General features: G+C 40.7%; 1 protein-coding gene across 4 annotated transcripts in view; it reads left to right on the forward strand.

Annotated features, from left to right (window-relative positions):
* Positions 1-21,630, forward strand: part of armc2 (armadillo repeat containing 2) — a 102,753-nt gene that overhangs the window by 14,466 nt on the left and 66,657 nt on the right. For 3 of the 4 annotated variants that reach the window (XM_072246145.1, XM_072246146.1, XM_072246147.1), the window contains exons 2-6: positions 2,252-2,530; positions 5,033-5,105; positions 6,862-7,027; positions 8,917-9,106; positions 20,167-20,243. In XM_072246145.1, the coding sequence (XP_072102246.1) occupies positions 2,316-2,530; positions 5,033-5,105; positions 6,862-7,027; positions 8,917-9,106; positions 20,167-20,243 (721 nt within the window). In that variant the 5' untranslated portion in view covers positions 2,252-2,315. Of the gene's footprint in view, positions 1-2,251; positions 2,531-5,032; positions 5,106-6,337; positions 6,676-6,861; positions 7,028-8,916; positions 9,107-20,166; positions 20,244-21,630 lie in introns of those variants that run through there. The other variant, XM_072246156.1, reaches the window with a different exon arrangement.

A 21,630-nucleotide genomic window follows, 5' to 3' on the forward strand; every position in this document is an offset into this window, starting at 1 on the left:
AATGTTCTTTGAACCTTTGAATTTTAAAACCAAGATTAAGTCAAATATTTGAAATAACCATAGTTTCACCTCTTCAGCTGCTCATTCAGAAATAGTTAAAAGATTCAAAGTACATTTATTATCAAAGAATATATAAATTATGCAACCTTGAGATTTGTCTGCTCACAGGCAGCCAGAAAGCAAAAGACCCAAAATAACCCAATTTTTAAAAAAAAAAAGACCAATGCCCAATGCACAGGAAAAGAGAAAAACAAAACACACAAATCATGCAACAGTAAAAGCAGGCAACAGCATTCCGAACCAAATTGAATCCATAGACCGGGAGCCCTGAGCAGTCAGAGTAGGCCCATAGCCTCAGTCTCAGTTTATCACACAGCGGGGCAAATTGCTGCAAAGTTCGCAGACATGAAGCGCAAAGCAGCCAGAGCAGGCTCACAGCCTCAGCACCACAGTGTGAGGAATAAACGTCGTGGAAGAGCGAGTGAAATCAGTTCGCCCCTAGCCTCTGGTCTCGATACCCTACCTTTTCAGTCTACCTGGGCCGGCGGTTAAATTGTCCAAACACTGCATCGTCCCTTGAGCGAGGACCTGGGCCCTGTTGCAGCGATACGCTCTGGGCCTATACCCCCCTGCCCAGCGTGTGGCCGTTCTCACCCTTCCCAAATCGGCTCAACACTTAGAGCGATAAAACCTTGCTCCCGGTTTGGGTGGATGGGCTATGAAACTTCTCCACACTGACTCCTCTCCAACTCGCTCGCTCCATCTCCGACTCTAACAAGGTCTCGACCATGCCTCAAGCTTGCTTTTCCTCAAAAATGCTATGCTCAGAGTTTGAATCACATCCACGTGGCTCAAACCTCGAGTTCACCTTGCCTTGCTCGCCTCTCTATTGTTTGCGGTGATAGTTTGCCACGGTTTACCACAGAAAAAGTGTCACTAATAAAGTATTTTGTGGTATTTAGTGGGTGGTTGATTTGTTTCAGTCTTTGACTGGATAGGGATTTCAGCTATAGAGCTATAAAATCATAGTCATAGTGTTATACAGCTCAGATATGGGCCTTTTGGCAAAACGCGTAAATGACAATCGTTTGCCCCTCATACAAATCCTATCAGGACCTTATCCTTTAACATCTTGCCTGTTTGAATGTTAACATGTTGGAATGGGAATGGGAGGTTGAATTGAAGTGTATGGCTACTGGAAAATCCCCCTGTTGTGGTGAAGGTGCTCATTAGAGCAGTCCCTCGATCTACTTCGATGTAGAGGAGGCCGCACCAGGAGCACCAGATGCAGTAGCTAACTCCAAAAGACTCGCAGTGACATGTCTCCTTGTCTGGAAGGACTGTTTGGGCCCTGAATGGTGGTGAGGAAGGACATGTAGAGGCAGGTATGGTATTTGACCCGCTTACAGAGATAAATGCCAGGAGGGAGGGACATGTAGACAACAGTCTCATAGAGAGTGACCCTGTGGAAAGTGGAGAGTTGGGGGGAGGGTGGGGTTAGAGAGAAAGATGTGCTTAATGCTAAGGATCCTTTTGTACATGGCAGAAGTTACAGAGAATTATTTGCTAGCAACAGAGATTCATGGGGTGGTAGGTGAAGCCAGGGTAGGTGAGGGCAGATGTGCAGGAAATGGAGGAGGTGTGGGTGAGGACAGCATCAATGGTGGTAGCAACATACACAAATTGGAGGAATTCAGATCAATAGCAACATACACAAAGTGTTGGAGGAACACCCTCCTTCCCCTATACCTGGTTTCACCTATCACCTGCTAGCTTAACTCCTTTCACCTTCCTGTGCCTTCTTATTCTGGCTTCTTCTCCCTTCCTTTCCAGTTTTGACGAAGGGTCGCAGGCTGAAACGTCGGCTGCTTATCCTCCTCCATAGATGCTGCCTGACTTGCTGAGTTCATCCTACATTTTGTGTGTGCTGCTCAATTATTCCTGTGGAAGTCTTGTGTTTGACTTTGCTCAGTTATGATAAAATATAGGGTTGCTGATTAATTGAAGATCTTCAACTAAGGCAATTCTTCCCCTCTGATCATTCATATTGCTACTTGTCAAATGGGTTAGCTTGGTTCAGTATTGTATTCCTTTCAGAAATATTATTTATTCATTATGTGGTGTGCCATATGATGTAGGTGATCATGGTCTTAGAAGTATCAAGATGGTCAATATTTGTAGTTATAGATGGTTAGAAGTCCTTCCGTAAGATTAAGTTTGAAAGTAATTTATCAATCTTTTTTGCCCACAGTCCGTATTTAAATTGTATACACGAAACGGAGAAGTTCTAGGGCTATTCATCTGCTCTGGGAAAGATGCAGTCTACAAGGACCAAAAGGACTGTGAAAGCTTCAAGTTTGGGGAATTTAACATCTCAACAGAAGACCAGTGCAGAGATTATTAGTGAGGCCCGATCTTCATTGAGAATATTAAAGACTCAAAGACCATTTACTCCTAAAGATGATCAAAGAAAACTTTTTGAGTCTACTTCCTCTCGCACACATAATGATAGGCCTCCATCTTCTTTCAGGTAAAGACATCAGATTGTGAGATTTAGGTATTTCTGAATGTCTAATGGTTATAGCCAAATATGCTGCTACTGGTTTCATCTAATATGAAAGAGAATTCTGAATCTATCTGTTAGTAGAGCCTCAATATTTTTAAATTTTTAAAACAATTGTGGATTTATTGAATTAATTATTAATTCCTGGGGCTGGTGAGAAAAACAGAAGCAAAGCAGAGTGAATTAAGTAGACGTTCATTGCCTTGTAAACAAGTAAGTACCAATCTTCAAAAATGAACAAGCCAATTTTTATTCATTATTACTTTTAGTAATTATGGCAGAATAGTAGAAGGTATTGATTATAAGGAATTGTGTATTTAATCTTCTACCACTATCATCCTAAGAAAAATAAAGTAACATACTTTAAAGGCTACTGCCTGGTGGATCTGACATTGACCATCATGAAGTTCTTCCAGTGACTGATCATAAGGGGAGTTTGATTAGGATAACTTTTTTTCTCACTGGAATGTAGCAGGCTGAGCTTATTATGGTTTATAAAGTTATGAGGAACATAGATATTGTAGATTATTAGTGTCTTTTTTCATAGGGTAGGAGAGTCTGAGGCTACGAAGAATAGGTTTAATGTGAGAGGGAAGAAATTTAAAGGTGATCTGAGGGTCAGGTTTTTCCATACAAGCAATAGGGGTTATCTGGAATGACCTGCGAGAGGAAGTGGCAGAGACTGATACAATTGCAGCATTTAAAAGCCATGGACCGGCACTTGGATATAAAGAGAGTAGAAGGACACAGCCTAATGTGGGCAAATGAGATTAGCTAGATAAGCAACACGGTTGGCAGGACTTGCATTTTCAGTTTGCATCTACCTAAGATTCATAAACCATACTGTCCGGTTAGACCTATTGTCTCCGCCTGCTCCTGCCCCACTGAACTCATGTCCTCATATCTCGATTCCATTCTTTTCCCTTAGTTCAGTCCCTTTCCACCTACATCTGTGACACTTCTCACGCCTTCGGTCTCCCCAGTAACTTTCAATTCCTTGGCCCTGACCACCTCATATTCACCATGGATGTTCAGTCCCTGTACACTTCTGTCACCCATCAGGAAGGCCTCAAAGCCCTCCATTTCTTTCTTGACAAAAGAACCATACAATCCCCTTCCACCACCACCACCACCACCCTCCTTCACCTGGCAAAATTGGTTCTCACCCTGAAAAATTTTTCCTTCATTTCTTACCACTTTCTCCAAACTTGAGGGGTAGCTGTGGGCACTCGCATGGGCCCAAGCTATGCATGCCTCTTCATCGGCTATGTAGAACAGTCTGTGTTCAAAGCGTTCCCCAGTTATCCTCCAACTCTTCCTGTGCTGCATTGATGCTTGCATTGGCGCTGCTTCAGGCACCCATGCTGAGCTCGTCAATTTAATCAACTTTGCCCCTAACTTCCACCCTGCCCATAAATTCACTTGGTCCATCTCTGCTCTCTCCATGATTCCCTTGTCCATTCGTCCCTCCCCATTAATCTCCTTCTTGGCACTTAACCCTGCAAGCAGCTGAAGTACTACACCTGTCCATACCCCAGTTCTCTCACCTCCATTCAGGGCCTCAAACACTTCACCTGCTAGCCTGCTGTCTACTGTGGCTGGTGCTTCTGATGCAGTCTCCTCTACATTCGTGAGACCCGTCGTAAATTGGTGCACCGCTTCATCAAGCATCTCGGCTCTGCGCATCAAAAGCCGAACTTCCTGGTGGCTAAACATTTTAATTCTAACTCCTGTTCCTGGTTGACATGTTGGTCCATGGCTCCCTCAAGGTGGAGGAGCAACACCTTATATTCTACCTGGGTAGCTTCCAGCCTGATAGGATAAATAATGATTTCACCTTCCTGTTTTTAAAAAAAAAATCCTCCCCCCCCCCCCAACTTCTTCTGTTCCCCAACCTGGCCTTTTACCTCTTTTCACCTGTCTGTCACTTCCCCCTGGCTCCCCTCCTCCTTCCCTTTCTCCTATGGTCCACTTCCTCTCCTATTAGATTCCTTTTTCTCCAGCTCTTTACCTTTCCCACCTACCTGGCTTCACCCATCACCTTCCACCTACCCTCCTTCCCCCCCACCCCACCTTTTCATTCTGGCATCTTCCCCCTTCCTTCTCAGTCCTGAAGGGGGGTCTTAGCCTGAAAGGTCAACTGTTTATTCATTTCTGTAGATGCTGCCTGGCCTGCTGTGTTCCTCCAGCATTTTCTGTGTGCTATAGTTTCAGAATACTTAATTTTTCCCCATGTGGCAAACCTATCAGTTTAGGAATCAGTCTGATGAATCTTTGCACAGTTATGCTTTGAGTGTCTTTGTTTTTTTTTCATTACTTAGTTGGCTATACTGCAGTATTCAAGCTTCAAGTTACATTTTAACTCCGAGCAATTCACTTTTTGGGATTTTATATTGCCCCTAAATAATGCAATAGAGTATTTCATCATAAGCACACAAAAGGAATAATCTCCTTGCTTTATTTCTACAGTCTTCATGCTCGCAGTTTTGAAGGAGGTGATTCAAGACCCTTGTCAGGAGCACGTCTCAGCCCACTAGAGCATGTGAGTGTAAAAAGAGGCAAAATTGAACACTCTGTGGCTTTGGTAGCAATTACTTTAAAATAAAAGCAGAATTGAAGTCTTATCAGAAGTGGTAGAAAATATATTTCAGTGCAGAATTATTCAGATCCATAGTTTTAGTGGTTTAGTTATCTTGCAAAATACAGCATTTGGGACAATGCAGGTGCCTCAATAATACTGAGTTACATTTGGGAAAATAGCCAGGAGATCTACCAGCAAATGCTTCACAGAGACCCTGTCTAAAGGATTTTTACACATAGTTGCTAGGCCGAAGTTTGTGATGCTGTCCATAAAACAATGTCCTCTTGATACTCGGGTTTGATATTAACTCAAACACAAATTTCAAAAGATAAGGTGGTGCAGACAGGGTAGGGAGAAATGGAGAGGTGGGCAGGTTGAGGTAGATGGGGGGTAAAAGTTAATAATGAAGAATTAAAAACTGCAGCTCCATCTCATCCCATCACCCTTTTAATGTCAATGCACTATGTGTGTAATTCTCACTCTTTTCCTTGGGCTTTGCTGGTCTCTCCTTGCTACTATTGTTGCCAACTCTCAATCATGCACATGATGCCAAAATCAAAGGAGCATAATAGGCCCCTTGAATATGCTTTGACTTGGGCATCAATAATAGCAAATTGGGACATTCCTATTCTTTGACTTGGTGAATACTGTAGTATTGAAACCATGAAACATAGGAACAAAATTAGGCCATCTGACGAATCAAATCTCCTCCACAATTTGATCATAGCTGCTTTATTATCTTTCTTAATCCTGTTCTTCTTTCTCCCAATAACCTTTAATGCCTTTACTAATCAAGAACCTGTCAACCTCAGCTTTAAATATACCCATTGGCTTGGCCTCCACAGCTGTCTATGGCAATGAATTCCACAGGTTCACCACCCTCCAGCTAAGGAAATTCCTCCTCATTTATATTCTATAGGGATGTCCTTGCATTCTAAGGCTGGGCCCTCTTGACCTAGACTCTCCCAGTATTGGAAACATCTTCTCCACATTCACTCTGTCTAGGACTTTCAGTATTTGACAGGTGTCAATGAGACCCCCTCCTCCCACATTCTTCTAAACTCCATTGAGTATAGGCCCAGAGTTATCAAATGCTCCTCATATGTTAACCCTTTCATTCCAAGGATCATTCTTCTGAACCTCCTCTGGACCCTCTCCAATGCAGCACATCTTTTCTTTGATAATGAGCCCAAAACTGCTCACAATACTCTAAGCATGATCTAACCAATGCTGTATAAAGCCTCAGCATCACATCCTTAATGTAATTAAACAAACATGAACATACTCAATTATAAAACGCAAACAACAGGAATTCTGCAGATGCTGGAAATTCAAGCAACACACATAACAGTTGCTGGTGAACGCAGCAGGCCAGGCAGCATCTCTAGGAAGAGGTGCAGTCGACGTTTCAGGCCGAGACCCTTCGTCAGGACTAATTGAAGGAAGAGTGAGTAACATTGAAATATTGAGTGATAAAACTGGGCAATCAGTTTGAAAAAGATTTATATTGTTCATTATTGGCATATTTATGGTGAACACATACAAATATGTTTATTTTTTAAAATTTGTATGAGTTAGATTTTAATACTTTTCTATTTATTCAAGTGCTGCTTGAGCCACTTACTGAAAGAAAATTTTACATATTTAACATGTTGATAGAATTTAAACTTATTAACTTGTTAGAATTTATTTTAATTCTTAACTTCTTCTGGAGCAGAAACCAAAAATGCCTACTTCCTTGTCTAATGATGAACATCCTTCCATTCCAAAACCCCCGCTGGACCCAATAGAGATTAAAAAAGTAAGCAATACTCGTGCACGATTATTTAAAGTAGCTTCCCAGGGAAATCTTCTGCCTGACAAGGTGAATCATCCTGAAGGAAGTAAGTAGCTAAAAATGTTTTCAGTCTTTTGGGGTTATTTATCAGCTTTTTATTTCCTGGAAATATAGGAATTCATCTGAAGTAGTTTTGTCAGTGTACTTTCCTAGTGTTTTTAACATTAAATTGCCCATCATGGATAAAGCTCTCCCCACCTTTGAGCACATCTACAAGGAACACTGCTGCAGGAAAGTAGCATCCATATTCACAGACCCCCTCCATCCAGACTATGTTCTCTTCTCACTGCTACCATAAGGAAGGAGGTACAGGAGCCTCAGGAACAATTATTACCCCTTGCTCTTGAACCAGAGGGGATAACTTCACTCAACTTTATCCACCCTAACACTGAACCTATGGACTCACTTTCAGGGACTCACCATCTCACAATCTTGATAATTATTGCTTATTTATTATTATTATTTTGTTTTTGTTTGTTTGTCTTGTGTGTGGTTTTGCATTAATTCATTGTGTTTGTATTTATTGTGAAGGCCTGCAAGAAATTGAATCTAAGAGTAGTATATAGTTTCATATATATACTTTAATAATAAATTTACTTCAAACAATGCTCATTAAGATATACTCACAACATTTGATATCCTGTTTGATTCCAATATGGACTTCATATCTCACAGGTATTATATCAGAAAGGCACCTCCATAAAATCAGTTGCTTTAGTGCTGGCTCTAACCATTCTTTTGCTGAATTTTCATTTTATGCATTTATTACCTCCATGTAGGATTTTTTTTCCTTGCTGACTGACAACAATATTCCACAACTTTTGATACTACATGGTGTATTACCTTGTTACTGACAATAAATAAAATTATCAAATACTATTCAAATTTTAATCATTTCTAAATTGGCAACATTTTTGTTTGAAAGGGAACGTGTTTTTACTGACTCATTTGCAAGTTGAGTACTTGACTATCTTGTGTATCAGACCATTAAGATATAAAAAAATACGTTTTTACAGTGTTATTGCCCATTTTCCCCAGATATTCACCTTCAATACACCCATGAGTGTATAGCTCTTCATGCTTAAAGATCTCAATCTCTTTACATACTTTTGACTGTTCATCTTTTCAGATCTATTCTGTTGGAGATGTTACATTCCACCCCCCCCCCCGCCCCACTTCTCTGCTAGGTTCAGCAATACTTTACTAATACTCATTTCTTTTGGGAAAAATTGCACAAGGGTTCTCCTGTGCAGACAGAAAATCATTTCCACAATTGTTGGAGCTTTAAAGTGCAGTCCAATTCCAAAACCTTGTTTTTCAAATGAATCCTTTAAAAGCCAGCAAGTATGTTATTGATGATTTATTTACATAGTTATAAAGTTTTTCATGTTGATTGTTTAAACCTGCTTCCTGTGTATAGCCAATACTATAGTTCCTGCTTATCTATACTGTACATAGGAGAAAAGTACTGTGCTGCGCATCAAATTTTAACTGGCCTAATTTCTCAGGACTTGGGGAAACCTACCTTGGGAAGCAAGGTAGTGTATGATATATTTAGCAGGTGAGTATTTTTCCAATTTATGTGCCAGGAAAAATATGAATATTGACCCTGCTCTCTCAGCATAACATCTGATATTACCTCTTCTGTTTCTCCCTCTCCACAACATCATTCCTACCTTGTTATCTTTTCCCCCTCTCCAATATTTTTCGCTCCTGCTCCTGACTTCATTCTCCACACCACCGTATTTAGTTTGATTGATCATAGGGGTGGAGTGTGAGAAAAAACAGGAAAAATTAATAAGGTCCTGGCAATAAATTGAGCATAATTCTGATGTGTGTCATTCTGTTCCTCTTTGGTTTCAGATAAATGTTTAAGCCTATGTGTTCATTGTAGCTTTGCACTAAATAATGCAGTGTTTTATGCTTTCTTTGCAGTTATAAAGAAGTTCAATTCGGTTGGATCCTGCAGTGTTAACAGCTTCTCATTTGATGCTGATAAATCTGCCTCATCGCAGTTGAACACAAATATGTTAGCAACTTGGAACACAAAATGTGAGGGAGAAGAGATGTTTGTGAGGATTGTGGAGCATACTAACTCACTTTCAATGCAGAATAGTCTTGAGAGGTAATTGTTTGATCCAGATATTTTTATTGAAGTTACTATTATTTATGAAGTATATAGTCAATTAATGCATTTGGAAATAAATTAATAGTTTTGTCTAAAGTAGCATCAGAGTAAGCTGCTGATAAATAAATGATGAAATAAACTTCTCAGTAATGTTTACTTTAAACACTTTGATTCTTTAGCTCCTCACTCTTGATGGTTGTTGGCATTATTCTTTTGAGAATCGGAAGCAGAATTGGATTTATTGTTACTGACACATTGTGTAATTTGTTGTTTAGTGGCAGCAGTACAGTGCAAGACAAAAATAAATATAGTTACAAATTAAATCATGCATAAGAGGATTAATTAGGTAGTATTTAGGGGTTTATGGACCATTCAGAAATCAGATAGCACAGAGGAAGAAGCTATTCTTAAAGTATTGAATGTGAGTCTGCAGGTTCATGTACAGTGCCTATAAAAAGTATTCACCCTCACCCCCCCCCCTTGGAAGTTTTCATGTTTTTTGTTTTATGACGTTGAGTCACAGTGGATTTAATTTGGCATTTTTTGACAATGATCAACAGAAAAAGACTCTTTTGTGTCACAGTGAAAACAGATTTCTACAAAGTGATCTAAATTAATTACAAATATAAAGCACAAAATAATTGTACAAGTATTCACCCCCTTTATTATGACACACCAAATCGTCACTGGTGCAGTCAATTGGTTTTAGAATTCACATTATTAGTTAAATGGAAATCACCTGTGTGCAAACAAGCTGTTTCAATTGATTATAGAAAGATAGAAAACCTACAGCACAATACAGGCTCCTCGGCCCACAAAGCTGTGCCAAACATGTCCTTACCTTGGAAACTACCTAGGATTACCCATAGCCCTCTATTTTTCTAAGCACCATGTACCTATCCAGGAGTCTCTTAAAAGACCCTATCGTATCCGCCTCCACAGCCATTGCTGGCAGCCTCCTGCTCCAATCTCTCAGCTACACATTTATCCTCCACCTCACTCTATTCCTATACTCACTGTAACATGGCACAGGCAGTAATCCCGAGATTATTACCTTTGTGGTCCTGCTGATCAACTTCCTGTATCTTGAAGGTCCAACTGCTGGTGAGTTAGGGTCCAGGCAAAAACTACACTGTGAAGACAAAAGAACAATTCAAGTAATTCTGCCAAAATGTTATTGAAAAACCACAAGTCAGGAGATGGTAACAAGAAAGTTTTCAAGTCACTGAATATCCCTTGGAGTACAGTTAAGTCAATCACCAAGACATGGAAAGAATATGGGACAGCTGTAAATCTGCCTGAAGCAGGTTGTTCTCAAAAATTGAGTGTCCATGCAAGAAGGGGACCAGTGAGGGGGGTCTTTAAGAGTCCTATAACAACTCTGGAGGAGTTACAAGCTTCAGTGGCTGAGATGGGAGAGACTGCACATACAACAACTGTTTAAAAACAAGAGAAATCCAAGCAACACGCACAAAATACTGGAGGATCTCAGCAGGAAAAAAAGTACAGTCGATGTTTCAGGCCGAAACCCTTCAGCAGGACTGGAGAAAAAAACTGAGGAGAAGATTTAAAAGGTGGGGGGAGGGGAGAGAGAAACACCAGGTGATAGGTGAAACCTGGAGGGGGAGGGATGAAGTAAAGAGCTGGGAAGTTGATTGGTGAAAGAGACAGAAGACCATGGAAGAAAGAAAAGGGGAGAGGAGCATGAGAGGGAGGTGATGGGCAGGCAAGAAGAGGGAAAAGGGGATGGAAAATGGTAATGGTGAAGGGGAGGGGGCGTTATCAGAAGTTTGAGAAATTGATGTTTATGCCATCAGGTTGGAGGCAAAGTGTGTTCCTCCAACCTAAATGTGGCCTCATCCCGACAGTGGAGGAGGCCATTTATGGACATATCAGAATGGGAATGGGAAGTAGAATTAAAATGGGTGGCAACTGGGAGATCCCGCTTTTTCTGGCAGATGAAGCTTAAGTGCTCGGCGAAGTGGTCTCCCAAACTATGTCAGGTCTCGCTGATATACAGGAGGCCACACTGGCACACCAAACACAGTAAATGACCCCAACAGACTCACAGGTGAAGTGTCGCCTCACCTGGAAGGACTGTTTAGGGCCCTGAATGGTAGTGAGGGAGGAGGTGTAGGGGAAGGTGTAGCACTTGTTCTCATTGCAAGGATGAGAGCCAGGAGGGAGATCAGTGGGGAGGGACAAATGTACAATGTAGTCTTATAGGGAGTGATCCCTGAGGAAAGCAATACATGGAGTGGCGAGAGGGAAAGATGTGCTTGGTGGTGGGGTCCCGCTGGAGGTGGCAGAATTTCAGAGAATTATGTGCTGGACGCAGAGGCTGGTGGGGTGCTGGGTGAGGACAAGAGGAACCCTTTCCTTGGTAGGGTGGCGGGAGGATGTGGTAAGAGAAGATGTGCATGAAATGGAAGAGATGGGGTTGAGAGCAGTGTTGACTGTGGAGGAAGGGAAGCCCCTTTCTTTGAAGAAGGAGGACATCTCCTTTGTTCTGGAATGAAAAGCCTCATCCTGCGAGTGGAGACGGAAGAAATGAAAGAAGGGGGTGGTGTTTTTACAAGTAACAGGGTGGGAAGAGGTATAGCCAGGTAGCTGTGAGACTCCATGGGTTTATAGTAGACATCAAGGAATAAGCTGACTCCAGAGACAGACAGTGAGATTGAGAAAGGGAAAGGAGATGTCAGGAATGGACCAGGTAAATTTGAGGGCAGGGTGGAAGTTGGAGGCAAAGTGGATGAAATAGATGAGTTCAGCATGAGCGCAGGAGAAATTATTTAGAGTGAGGGCAAGTTCCACGAGGCGGAGGAGAGTATTGGTGGAGGGGAACTGGTTAGGTCTGGTGTCCAGAAAGAAGTGTAGAGCTTTGAGGCCTTCTTGGTGGGGAATGGAGGTGTGTAGGGACTGGACATCCATAGTGATAATAAGATAAGGGGGCCTGGGAACCTGAAAGTCATTGAAAAGAACTGGAGCGTGTGAAGTGTCACGGATGTAGGTAGGAAGTGACTGAACTAGGGGCGACAAAACAGAGTTGTGGTATGTAGATATGAGTTCAGTGGGGCAGGAACAAGCTGAAACAATGGGTCTACCTGGGCAAGCAGGTTTGTGGATCTTGGGTACAACAATTGTTGACCAGATGCTTCACCAGTAGCATCTTTACGGGAGGGTGGCAAAGAGGAAGCTACTGTTGGGAGGAAAAGAAACTCACATGCAGTCTTGGCTAGAGTTTGACAGAAGTCATGTGGGAGACTTTGAAATCAGCTGGAAGAAGGTTCTATGTTCTGATGAAACCAAACTTGAGATTTTTGACCATCGGACTAAATGATATGTTTGGCATAAACCAAACAGCACACATCACAAAAAACACACCTAATCTGAACCATGGTAGTGGCTGCATCATACTGTGGGAATGCTTCACTGCAGCAAGCTTTGGAAGGCGTGTGCAGGTAGAGGGTAAAATAAGTGCCGCAAAATACAGGGAAATCCTGGAGGAAAACCTGATGCAGTCTGCAAGAGAATTGTGACTTGGGAGGAGATTTGTTTTCCAGCAAAACAATAACCCAAGCATAAAGCCAAAGCAACATAGGAATGGCTTAAAAACATCAAAGTTAATGTCCTGAAGTGGCCAAGTAAGAGTCCAGACCTCACAATCTCTTGCAATCTGACAGAGCTCGAACAGTTTTGTAAAGAAGAATGCGAAAAAATTGCAGTGTCCAGATGTACAAAGCTGATAGAGACCTATTCACCCAGACTCAAGGCTGTAATTGATGCCAAAGGTGTATCTACTAAATACTGACCTGAATGGGATGAGTAGGTATGCAATCAATTATTTTGTGTTTAATAATTGTAATAAATTTAGACCAATTTGTTGGAATTTGTTTTTACTTTGACATGAAAGACTTTTTTCTGTTGATCAGTGTCAAAAAAAACAAATTAAATCCACTGTGATTCAACATTGTAAAACAAAAAAATGTGAAAACTTTCGGGGGGTGTGAATGCTTTTTATAGGCACCGTATCTCCTCCTTAATGGTAGTAATGTCAAGGGGGCATGTTCCAGATGGTGATGGTCTTTAATAATGGATGCTGCCACTTTGAGGCACCACCTCTTGACGATGTCCTCAGTGGAGGGGAGGGTTGTGCCTACAATGGCTGAATTTGCAACACTTTAGTTCCTGTTGGATATATCAGACTGTGATGCAACCAGTCAGAATGCTCTTCACTATACATCTGCAGAAATTTGCAAGAATCTTTGGTGAGATACCACCAAATCTTCACAGATTCTTCCACTAGTGTGCCGCCTTCATGATTGTTTCAATGTGTTGGACCCAGGATAGATCCTCTGAGTTGCTAACACCCAGGAACTTGAAGCTGTTCATCCTTTCCACTGTAAACTATAGGAAGGGTGCAGAGGAGATTTACAAGGATGTTGCCTGGATTATGAGAATAGGTTGAGTGAACTTGACCTTTTCTCGTTGGAGTGACAGAGGATGAGAGGTGACCTGATAGAGGTGTATAAGATGATGAGAGGCATTGACCGTGTGGATAGTCAGGCTTTTTCCCGGGGCTGAAATGGTTAACATGAGAGGGCACAGTTTTAAGGTGGTTGGAAGCAGGCACAAAGGAGATGTCAGGGGTAAGTTTTTTATGCAGAGAGTGGTGAGTGCATGGAATGGGCTGCCGGGAATGGTGGTGCAGGAAATACAATAGGGTCTTTTAAGAGACTCCTGGATAGGTACATGGAGCTTAGAAAAATAGAGGGCTATGGGTAACCCTAGATAATTTCTGAAGTAAGCACATGTTCAGCACAGCATTGTGGGCCGAAGGGCCTGTATTGTGCTGTAGGTTTTCTATGTTTCAACCCTCAATAAGGACTGGTGTGTGTTCTCCTGACTTCCCCTTCCTGAAGACCACAATCAGATCCTTGGTCTTACTGATGTTGAGTATGAGTTGTTGTGACACAACTCAATCAGCCATTCTATTTATCTTCTGAACACCTTGTTGCCATCTATCAATAACAGTGGTGCCATCAGTGAATTTATAGGTGACATGGGCTGTGCCCAACCAGATGTTTGTCAGTGTAGAAGAGTAGAGCACTGGGTTAAACACTCATCCCTGAGGTGCGTCAGTGTTGATTGTCAGCGAGAAGGAGATGTTATTACTGATCTGAATTGATTGTGGTCTCCCAAATTGGAAGTTGAGGATCCAGTGGTGGGGGAGATACAGGGGTCCAGGTTTTGAAGCTTATTGATTAGTAATAAGGGGTTGAGGATGTTGAGCACTGAGCTGTATTCAATAGCAGTCAAATATTTTGGACCAAAATCCAGTCAGTGATGGGCAAAACCAAAAGGTGTGTGACAACGTGCCCTCTGTCCCTTGACATCTGTCACACATTGGCGAGACTGAAGGGTAAATCCTGTGCAACCTGAGTTTAGAATAGTGAAGACGGTGGACAACTTTAAACTGGATCAGTTGGTGCATGCTGTTAACAGAGCAAGCTTGTATCATAGACAAACACTGTCCCAGGCAGATAGTTCAATGCCTAATTCCTCTCTCCAGGCCTCCCTGATCTTCACAGTAGAGGCTATAGTACAACTATCGAACAAACGTACAAACTTAGAAACGAGATGCTTGGAGTCAGGTGGGTTTCTATCGAAGACCTGTACTTAGAGGGACAGTTTGCAACATTTAGTCTGCTGAAAGAGAAATTTGAGCTGCCTCATTTGCACTTTTTTCGTTACTTACAAATTAGACACCACATTCAATCTAAGATTTGTAATTTTGAAATCCTTCCAGGGACGCATATATTTTTTGATATCTTAAAGAACCTCCTGACACTGCTACAAATATAAGCATAGCGCATTGCATTGTTCAATAGAGCATTAGCAAAACAGTTCTGTGCACAATGGCAATTTAGCCCTGTTGCCTTTTGAGTGGGATGTTCTATATATATTTTTTTTTTCTTTTTTGAAGAAAGGATCTCAACTTCACATGAGAGATGAGACCATGGATTTTCAGTGGAAGTATATCACTATCATCTTTTACTACTTTTTCTTTTTTTTTAAGGTATTACTGACTTTCATTTCAGTTCTTTGTTTCTGAGGTGGCTGAAAAGTCCAATGTGGGATCCACAGACTCTGCCACAGTTAAGGCACTTGGTGCTCGAAGGGGTTATGTGAGCGGGCAGCTTTGGATGTGATGACTTCCTTCCGCTGCTCACAGGTTATGCATGTTTCCATTGAAGAGTTTGCATTGTTCACTGCAGAGTCCGCAGATCCTACATGCGATTCTTCAGCCATCTTAGAATCAAAAACTCAAGTGGAAGCAAGTAAACCTACCCTGGAGGGATTAATGAGAAAGGAATACCGTGACTGATGATCTAGAGGAATGAATTCAAATCAAATAATATCAGTTAGATTTGATTAAGTAAAAGTCTGGAATAATAATCTACTCTCATTAATGGTAATCAAAAAAATACTAAACTATAGTGAAACATCTAGTCCACCAACAAAATTGCTGATTCTCCAGAAAATCAGAGATGGATATTAAATTCTGAATTAAAAAAAGGTACAAAATGCCTTTTTTTAAAAAAAAAATGTAGAAACACTGTAGCTGGTGCAGGAAGGAAGGGGTTAGGTGCTTGGATCACTGGGGTAAGTGGGATCTGTACATGAGGGGTGAATTGTACCTAAGTTGGACGGGGACCAAGTATCCTTGTTGGGAGGTTTTAAACTAATTTGGCAGGGGATGATGAGGATTAGGAAGCACAGTAGCAGTACAACAGGTGAGGAGAAAAATGTAGAAGATAACTTAAACAAGTCTGATGGGCAAAGGAGGCAGTGACAGGTTAGGGAACATGGGAACACTGACAAGCCCAACTGCATTTACTTTAATGCATGGAACCTCATGTGTTGGTCAATTTAGAGCCATGGATCACATGGTAAGATTCAGGGTTGCATGCTTGGGAATAGATAGGATATTCTCAATGCATTTTTAATATTTTCATATATTTTTGTAAACTTTAATTTGTGTCATATTGAAATGCTAGGTGTATTGTTCTGAAACATTTGTTTATAGCACATAGGGAAAGAATTTACCAAATTTTCTCTTTCTTCTCCCATGAGGAATTAGATCAGTGTTCAACATTTTATAGGAAATGGATAAGCACAGACCTCTGGCAATCTGATCTCCATATTTTTGCATTTACACAATATATTCTCATATCCCAAGAATCTGAGAAAATTTAAAAACATTTTCCAAAAGAATAAATGAGTCAATTTGAACTCTTCTTGAAATACTAATTCTACTTTTGCAGATATGCTTTGCTGTTCTATCTTAGTGGAACAGAATTTTATATTGGTGATTTACAAGTGTACGCATTCTGATAAGATAACTAGATGTGCACATTTGAACCTGAGCTAACTTGATAAATTAAACTTACTTTAATGTGCTCTCTGAGAAGGAATAACATCCATACATTATGTCAGTTAAAAAGCCTTATAAGTGAAGATAATTATGAATATTCTTAAAAACATTTAATTTAAAAAATGAAAGGAAATGTATACCATGTCTTAGAGAAATGAAAACTTCTGTTGTTTACCAGCAATGGAATTGTTGCTTAAGTAATCTAATTTTGAAGTTACTGCCCTGGAACATAGAGGAAGGTGGGGCAGAACTAAGTGTTACTTTAAGTTATCTTCTGAAACCAACATTTGAAGAAATTAAGAAATATTTTTGCCTGGATATGTGAAAGAGAGAATGTGACAAAAATGATAACTCCTTCAGAGAGCAGATAGGAAAATGCTGGAAACACTCAGCAGGTTAGGTAGCATCTACAGAAAGAAACAAGGCTGACCCTTCAAGTTAAAGACCTTTTATCAGCTTTTTAAGTAATGAATATAGATAATTTACAATTTGTTGAAATTAACCTCTTCCATTAGAGTTACTAATGTTTAACTGTTTAATTATTTCTAATTCTTTGCTCAGAAAAGATAACACCTATTATGGGCACTTCTTCCCAAATGCTCTGGAAATTAAAAGCAGCATTTAACTTTTTTAATCAGAAGAGGCTTTGAATAGGAATTTTTGTAAATAAATGTTTGGATTGCACTTTAGCAATCTTTTCAAAGTGAGTTTGAAATCTAAATCCATATTGAATTTGAGTTCTTACCTCTGGGTAACAGCATTTGGGAAATTAGAGGGCATGAAAAATCTAGAGTTAAACACAAATTGCTCATCTGCCCCTCATGGAGCAGACTTGACCAACAATAGCATAGATCTAGGTACAAATTGACTGTGGATACTTTAAGAAGAGAAACATTATTATCATTTGTAAGTCCAAAGTAAATTTTGTGTGTGTGTTATATATCACCATATACAACCCTGAGGTTTGTTTTCCTGCGGGCATACTCAGTAAATCCAAGAACCAAAATAGAATCAATGAAAGAGTACATTATTTAGCAGTGAATCAAAAAGGAGTTTTAAAAATTTTGGGTATGATGTAAGAGAATGCATCTCCTATTTTATTTAATGTGTATAGTGCCTTTAAATGTGCTAATGAGTTTCCATAACAAGATGAATCATTCATAAACTAAAATCTTAGATGGATGGGAAGAAAGAAGTTTTTATTTGCTGGTTGGGTTCTGCCAGGGAACTGTCACTTCTATCAACAGCACTTATAAAGCATGATGATTTCAGTCACTAGGTGATAATAACAAGCTTCTGTCCCAATTTCTTTCTGCTGTTGGTTGAAATTGAAATAAGGGAGGCAAAAACATTTAGTTAAGTTGCTACTGAGGCTCCTGATAACCTTGGGCTGAATCTGAGATATGTGAGGTAGAATCTCAGTGGGGTAAAAGCAGCAAATGTATCAAATGGTGGGAAGAGATAGTGGAGGAGAAACATGAGGAAGAAGAAACAACATCTAATGTGGGTCACATCTCAGGTTTCAAAATGGTGCATTTAGTTTCTTAACTGATTTTCTTTGATGGAGTTGTCCTTTGATTACTTTTGCACTCAATTTTGACTGCCTGTCATGAACATGGTAAAGTGAGTATGATATCTATTTGGGAATGGCAGGATGGCAGGCCTAATTAACATGCTTCCCAAATAAAGCATCAATTGTGCTGGTAAGAAACAAATGTGTGACTACTTCTGTGACTTTTGGATACTCCTCCTGCTAGTTCACAGGTGAAAATATAACTAAGGCCTTTCTAGGTCTTTCCCAGCAGTTTTGGCCTGACAGTAAAGCAATGGGTTCTACTTAAACACGAGGAACTCTGCAGATGCTGTAAATTCAAGCAACACACATCAAAGTTGCTGGTGAATGCAGCAGGCCAGGCAGCATCTCTAGGAAGAGGTACAGTCGACGTTTCGGGCCGAGACTCTTCGTCAGGACTAACTGAAAGAAGAGCTAGTAAGAGATTTGAAAGTGGGAGGGAGAGGGGGAGATCCAAAATGATAGGAGAAGGCAGGAGGGGGAGGGATGGAGCCAAGAGCTGGACAGGTGATTGACAAAGGGGATATGAGAGGATCATGGGACAGGAGGCCCAGGGAGAAGGAAAGGGGGGAGGGGGGAAACCCAGAGGATGGGCAAGGGGTATAGTCAGAGGGACAGAGGGGAAAAAAAGGACAGAGGGAGAAAGAATGTGTGTATATAAATAAATATCGGATGGGGTACGAGGGGGAGGTGGGGCATTAGTGGAAGTTTGAGAAGTCAATGTTCATGCCATCAGGTTGGAGGCTACCCAGGCGGAATATAAGGTGTTGTTCCTCCAACCTGAGTGTGGCTTCACCTTTACAGTAGAGGAGGCCGTGGATAGAGATATCAGAATGGGAATGGGATGTGGAATTAAAATGTGTGGTCACTGGGAGATCCTGCATTCTCTGGCGGACAGAGCGTTCTACTTAACCAGTCTTCGCATTAAAATTGCATATCTCTGTCCAAGAGCAGTTAACAGGATTTTTTTCCTAGCTGCCTTGACAGACTTCAATTGAAATCTTAGAATGAAGGGCCAATATTCCATCTACTCAATTTATCCTCATGGGAATTATTGGATGTAGAACAGGTTGTGTATTACCTCTACATAGAATTGAACCAGACTGGCAATAGCTTATTTTTAATCACAATATCAGGGCTGCTTTAGTAATTGTATGCTACAGAGGTGCAGCACAGGCTTCAAACCTTGAACTTATGACCTATTTGTGTATTATTCAGTGCACATGTAAAAGGTGAGTACAGTAAAACTCCAATAATCCTATCTGATCATTTGAAAATTCCAGTGGATGAGTACCCAGCTCATCTGATGATATTTTTTCCACAATCCTTTCCATTCACTGGGCTATATTTCCCATGCTCCCTTGCTACCCATCAAGGCCTTGGTTCCTAGGCTTACTTAGCACTTACTTCAAAACTTCAAACTAAAAAATTGTGGTACTTTGCAAGGGAAAAAAAAAGACAAAATAATAATTTACAAATTGTAGATTTCTGGTTTTTGTTACACAATTCTCACCACCTGTCTTCCCAAAAGGAAAAATACAAATATCAGAAAAATAGTGTCTCTTTATGTGTATCATTTGGTATGATATTTGATTCATAATTGTACCAGCAACTGCTGTTCATTGGAAATTCATTGAAGGATGTCTCCTTATATTACAAAGGCCATTCTCTTGAGGCAGTTTGTTCGCTGAGTCTAAATTCTTCCCATTTTGTTGAATTAGATGGTGGAGCAGATGTTTTTCAGTTACATCTGTCTTTAGAATTTGTTTTGACCCAGCCACTCAGTTTTTGAATTAAATGGCCATTCTTATGTGGTTTATATTTAAGTTCTGACTATGCTGGTGAGCAAGCCAATTTTATTTAACATTTTCAATAGCATAGTAACTATGTATTGTCCTTATAAAGTATAGTAAAATGCAACTTCTGAAATATAAATTAAAAGATTGTAGACTGATCAAATATGGTCTTTTTATTATTCTAAGTAAACCTAACTTGTATATTTGTTTTGTTTTGTATTTTTCAAATACTTTGATTCCTCCGTTTAAGTGAAGAGACTAAACAAGATGTTAGACTTTCTAACAGTCCTGAAAGCACAGAAAACATCAAACAACAAAACAGATCAGGTATTTCCATGTGTAGAAATACTCTCTTTGAATCAAAGTAGAAAAATGAAAATTGAATTTGTGTTTAGCGAATTTAGTTTTGGTCATCAAGGTTAAGTGTCGGATGTCACGGGTATTAGCACCATTGCCTTTGTGAGGCAAATATTTATGGAAACAATTCCCAATCAGAATTTTGAGGGCAAAAGTCTAGGCTGACACTTTAGTACAGCACTGAAGCAATGCTGCTGTTATTGAATTACATAGAATGTGCACAGCGTGAATGGAAATTATTTGGCCCATCAAGCTGGGGCCACCTCATTGTAGAGGACCTTTCACAGTCTTATTCCTCTACTCCCTCCCATTGCTTGCAGATTCATTAGCATGTCTAGAGCTATCAACTAGAAGTAACTTTCTAGGCAGCTACATGTTGAATAAGATATTAAATTAAGGCTCCATTTAACACATTCTACTGGATGAAAATGATCCATTGGCATTATTTTGAAAAAAAAACATGAATTATCTTTTGATTAAAAATACTAAAACTGGTTATCTAATCATTAAAGTTGCTGGTGAATGTAGCAGGCCAGGCAGCATCTCTAGGAAGAAGTACAGTCGACATTTCGGGCCAAGACCCCTCGTCAGGACTAACTGAAGGAAGAGCTAGTAAGAGATTTGAAAGTGTGAGGGGGGAGGGGGAGATCCAAAATGACAGGAGGGGGAGGAATGGAGCCACGAGCTGGACAGGTGATTGGCAAAAGGGATATGAGAGGATCATGGGACAGGAGGCCCAGGGAGAAGGAAAAGGGGGAGGGGGGAAAAACCCAGAGGATGGGCAAGGGGTATAGTGAGAGGAACAGAGGGAGAAAAAGAAGAGGGAGAGAAAGAATGTGTGTATATAAATAAATAAGGGATGGGGTATAGGGGGAGGTGGGGCATTAGCGGAAGTTTGAGAAGTCAATGTTCATGCCATCAGATTGGAGGCTACCCAGACGGAATATAAGGTGTTGTTCCTCCAGCCTGAGTGTGGCTTCATCTTTACAGTAGAGGAGGCCGTGGATAGACATATCAGAATGGGAATGGGATGTGGAATTAAAATGTGGCCTTTTATATATTGATGAGACCCGACGCAGACCGGGAGATCGTTTTGCTGAACACCTACACTCTGTCCGCCAGAGAAAGCAGGATCTCCCAGTGGCCAACCCAGGAACAACACAGCTGGTGAATTGTTGGTTGTAGAGTGAGCTGCATTGCGATATGCAAGGAAGAAATTGGTGAGCTCCTGATTCAGGGTCAATGTAGTATGTTTTGCTGACATTGCTCACAGTGTGTTCCTTAGACTCTGGACAAACCTTTCCTCCAAGCCATTTGTAGTTGGGCGGTACGATGAAGATGCTTCTTCTGGATGTGG

The sequence above is a fragment of the Mobula birostris genome, chromosome 2 (assembly GCF_030028105.1).
Source record: "Mobula birostris isolate sMobBir1 chromosome 2, sMobBir1.hap1, whole genome shotgun sequence".
Taxonomy (NCBI): domain Eukaryota; kingdom Metazoa; phylum Chordata; class Chondrichthyes; order Myliobatiformes; family Myliobatidae; genus Mobula; species Mobula birostris.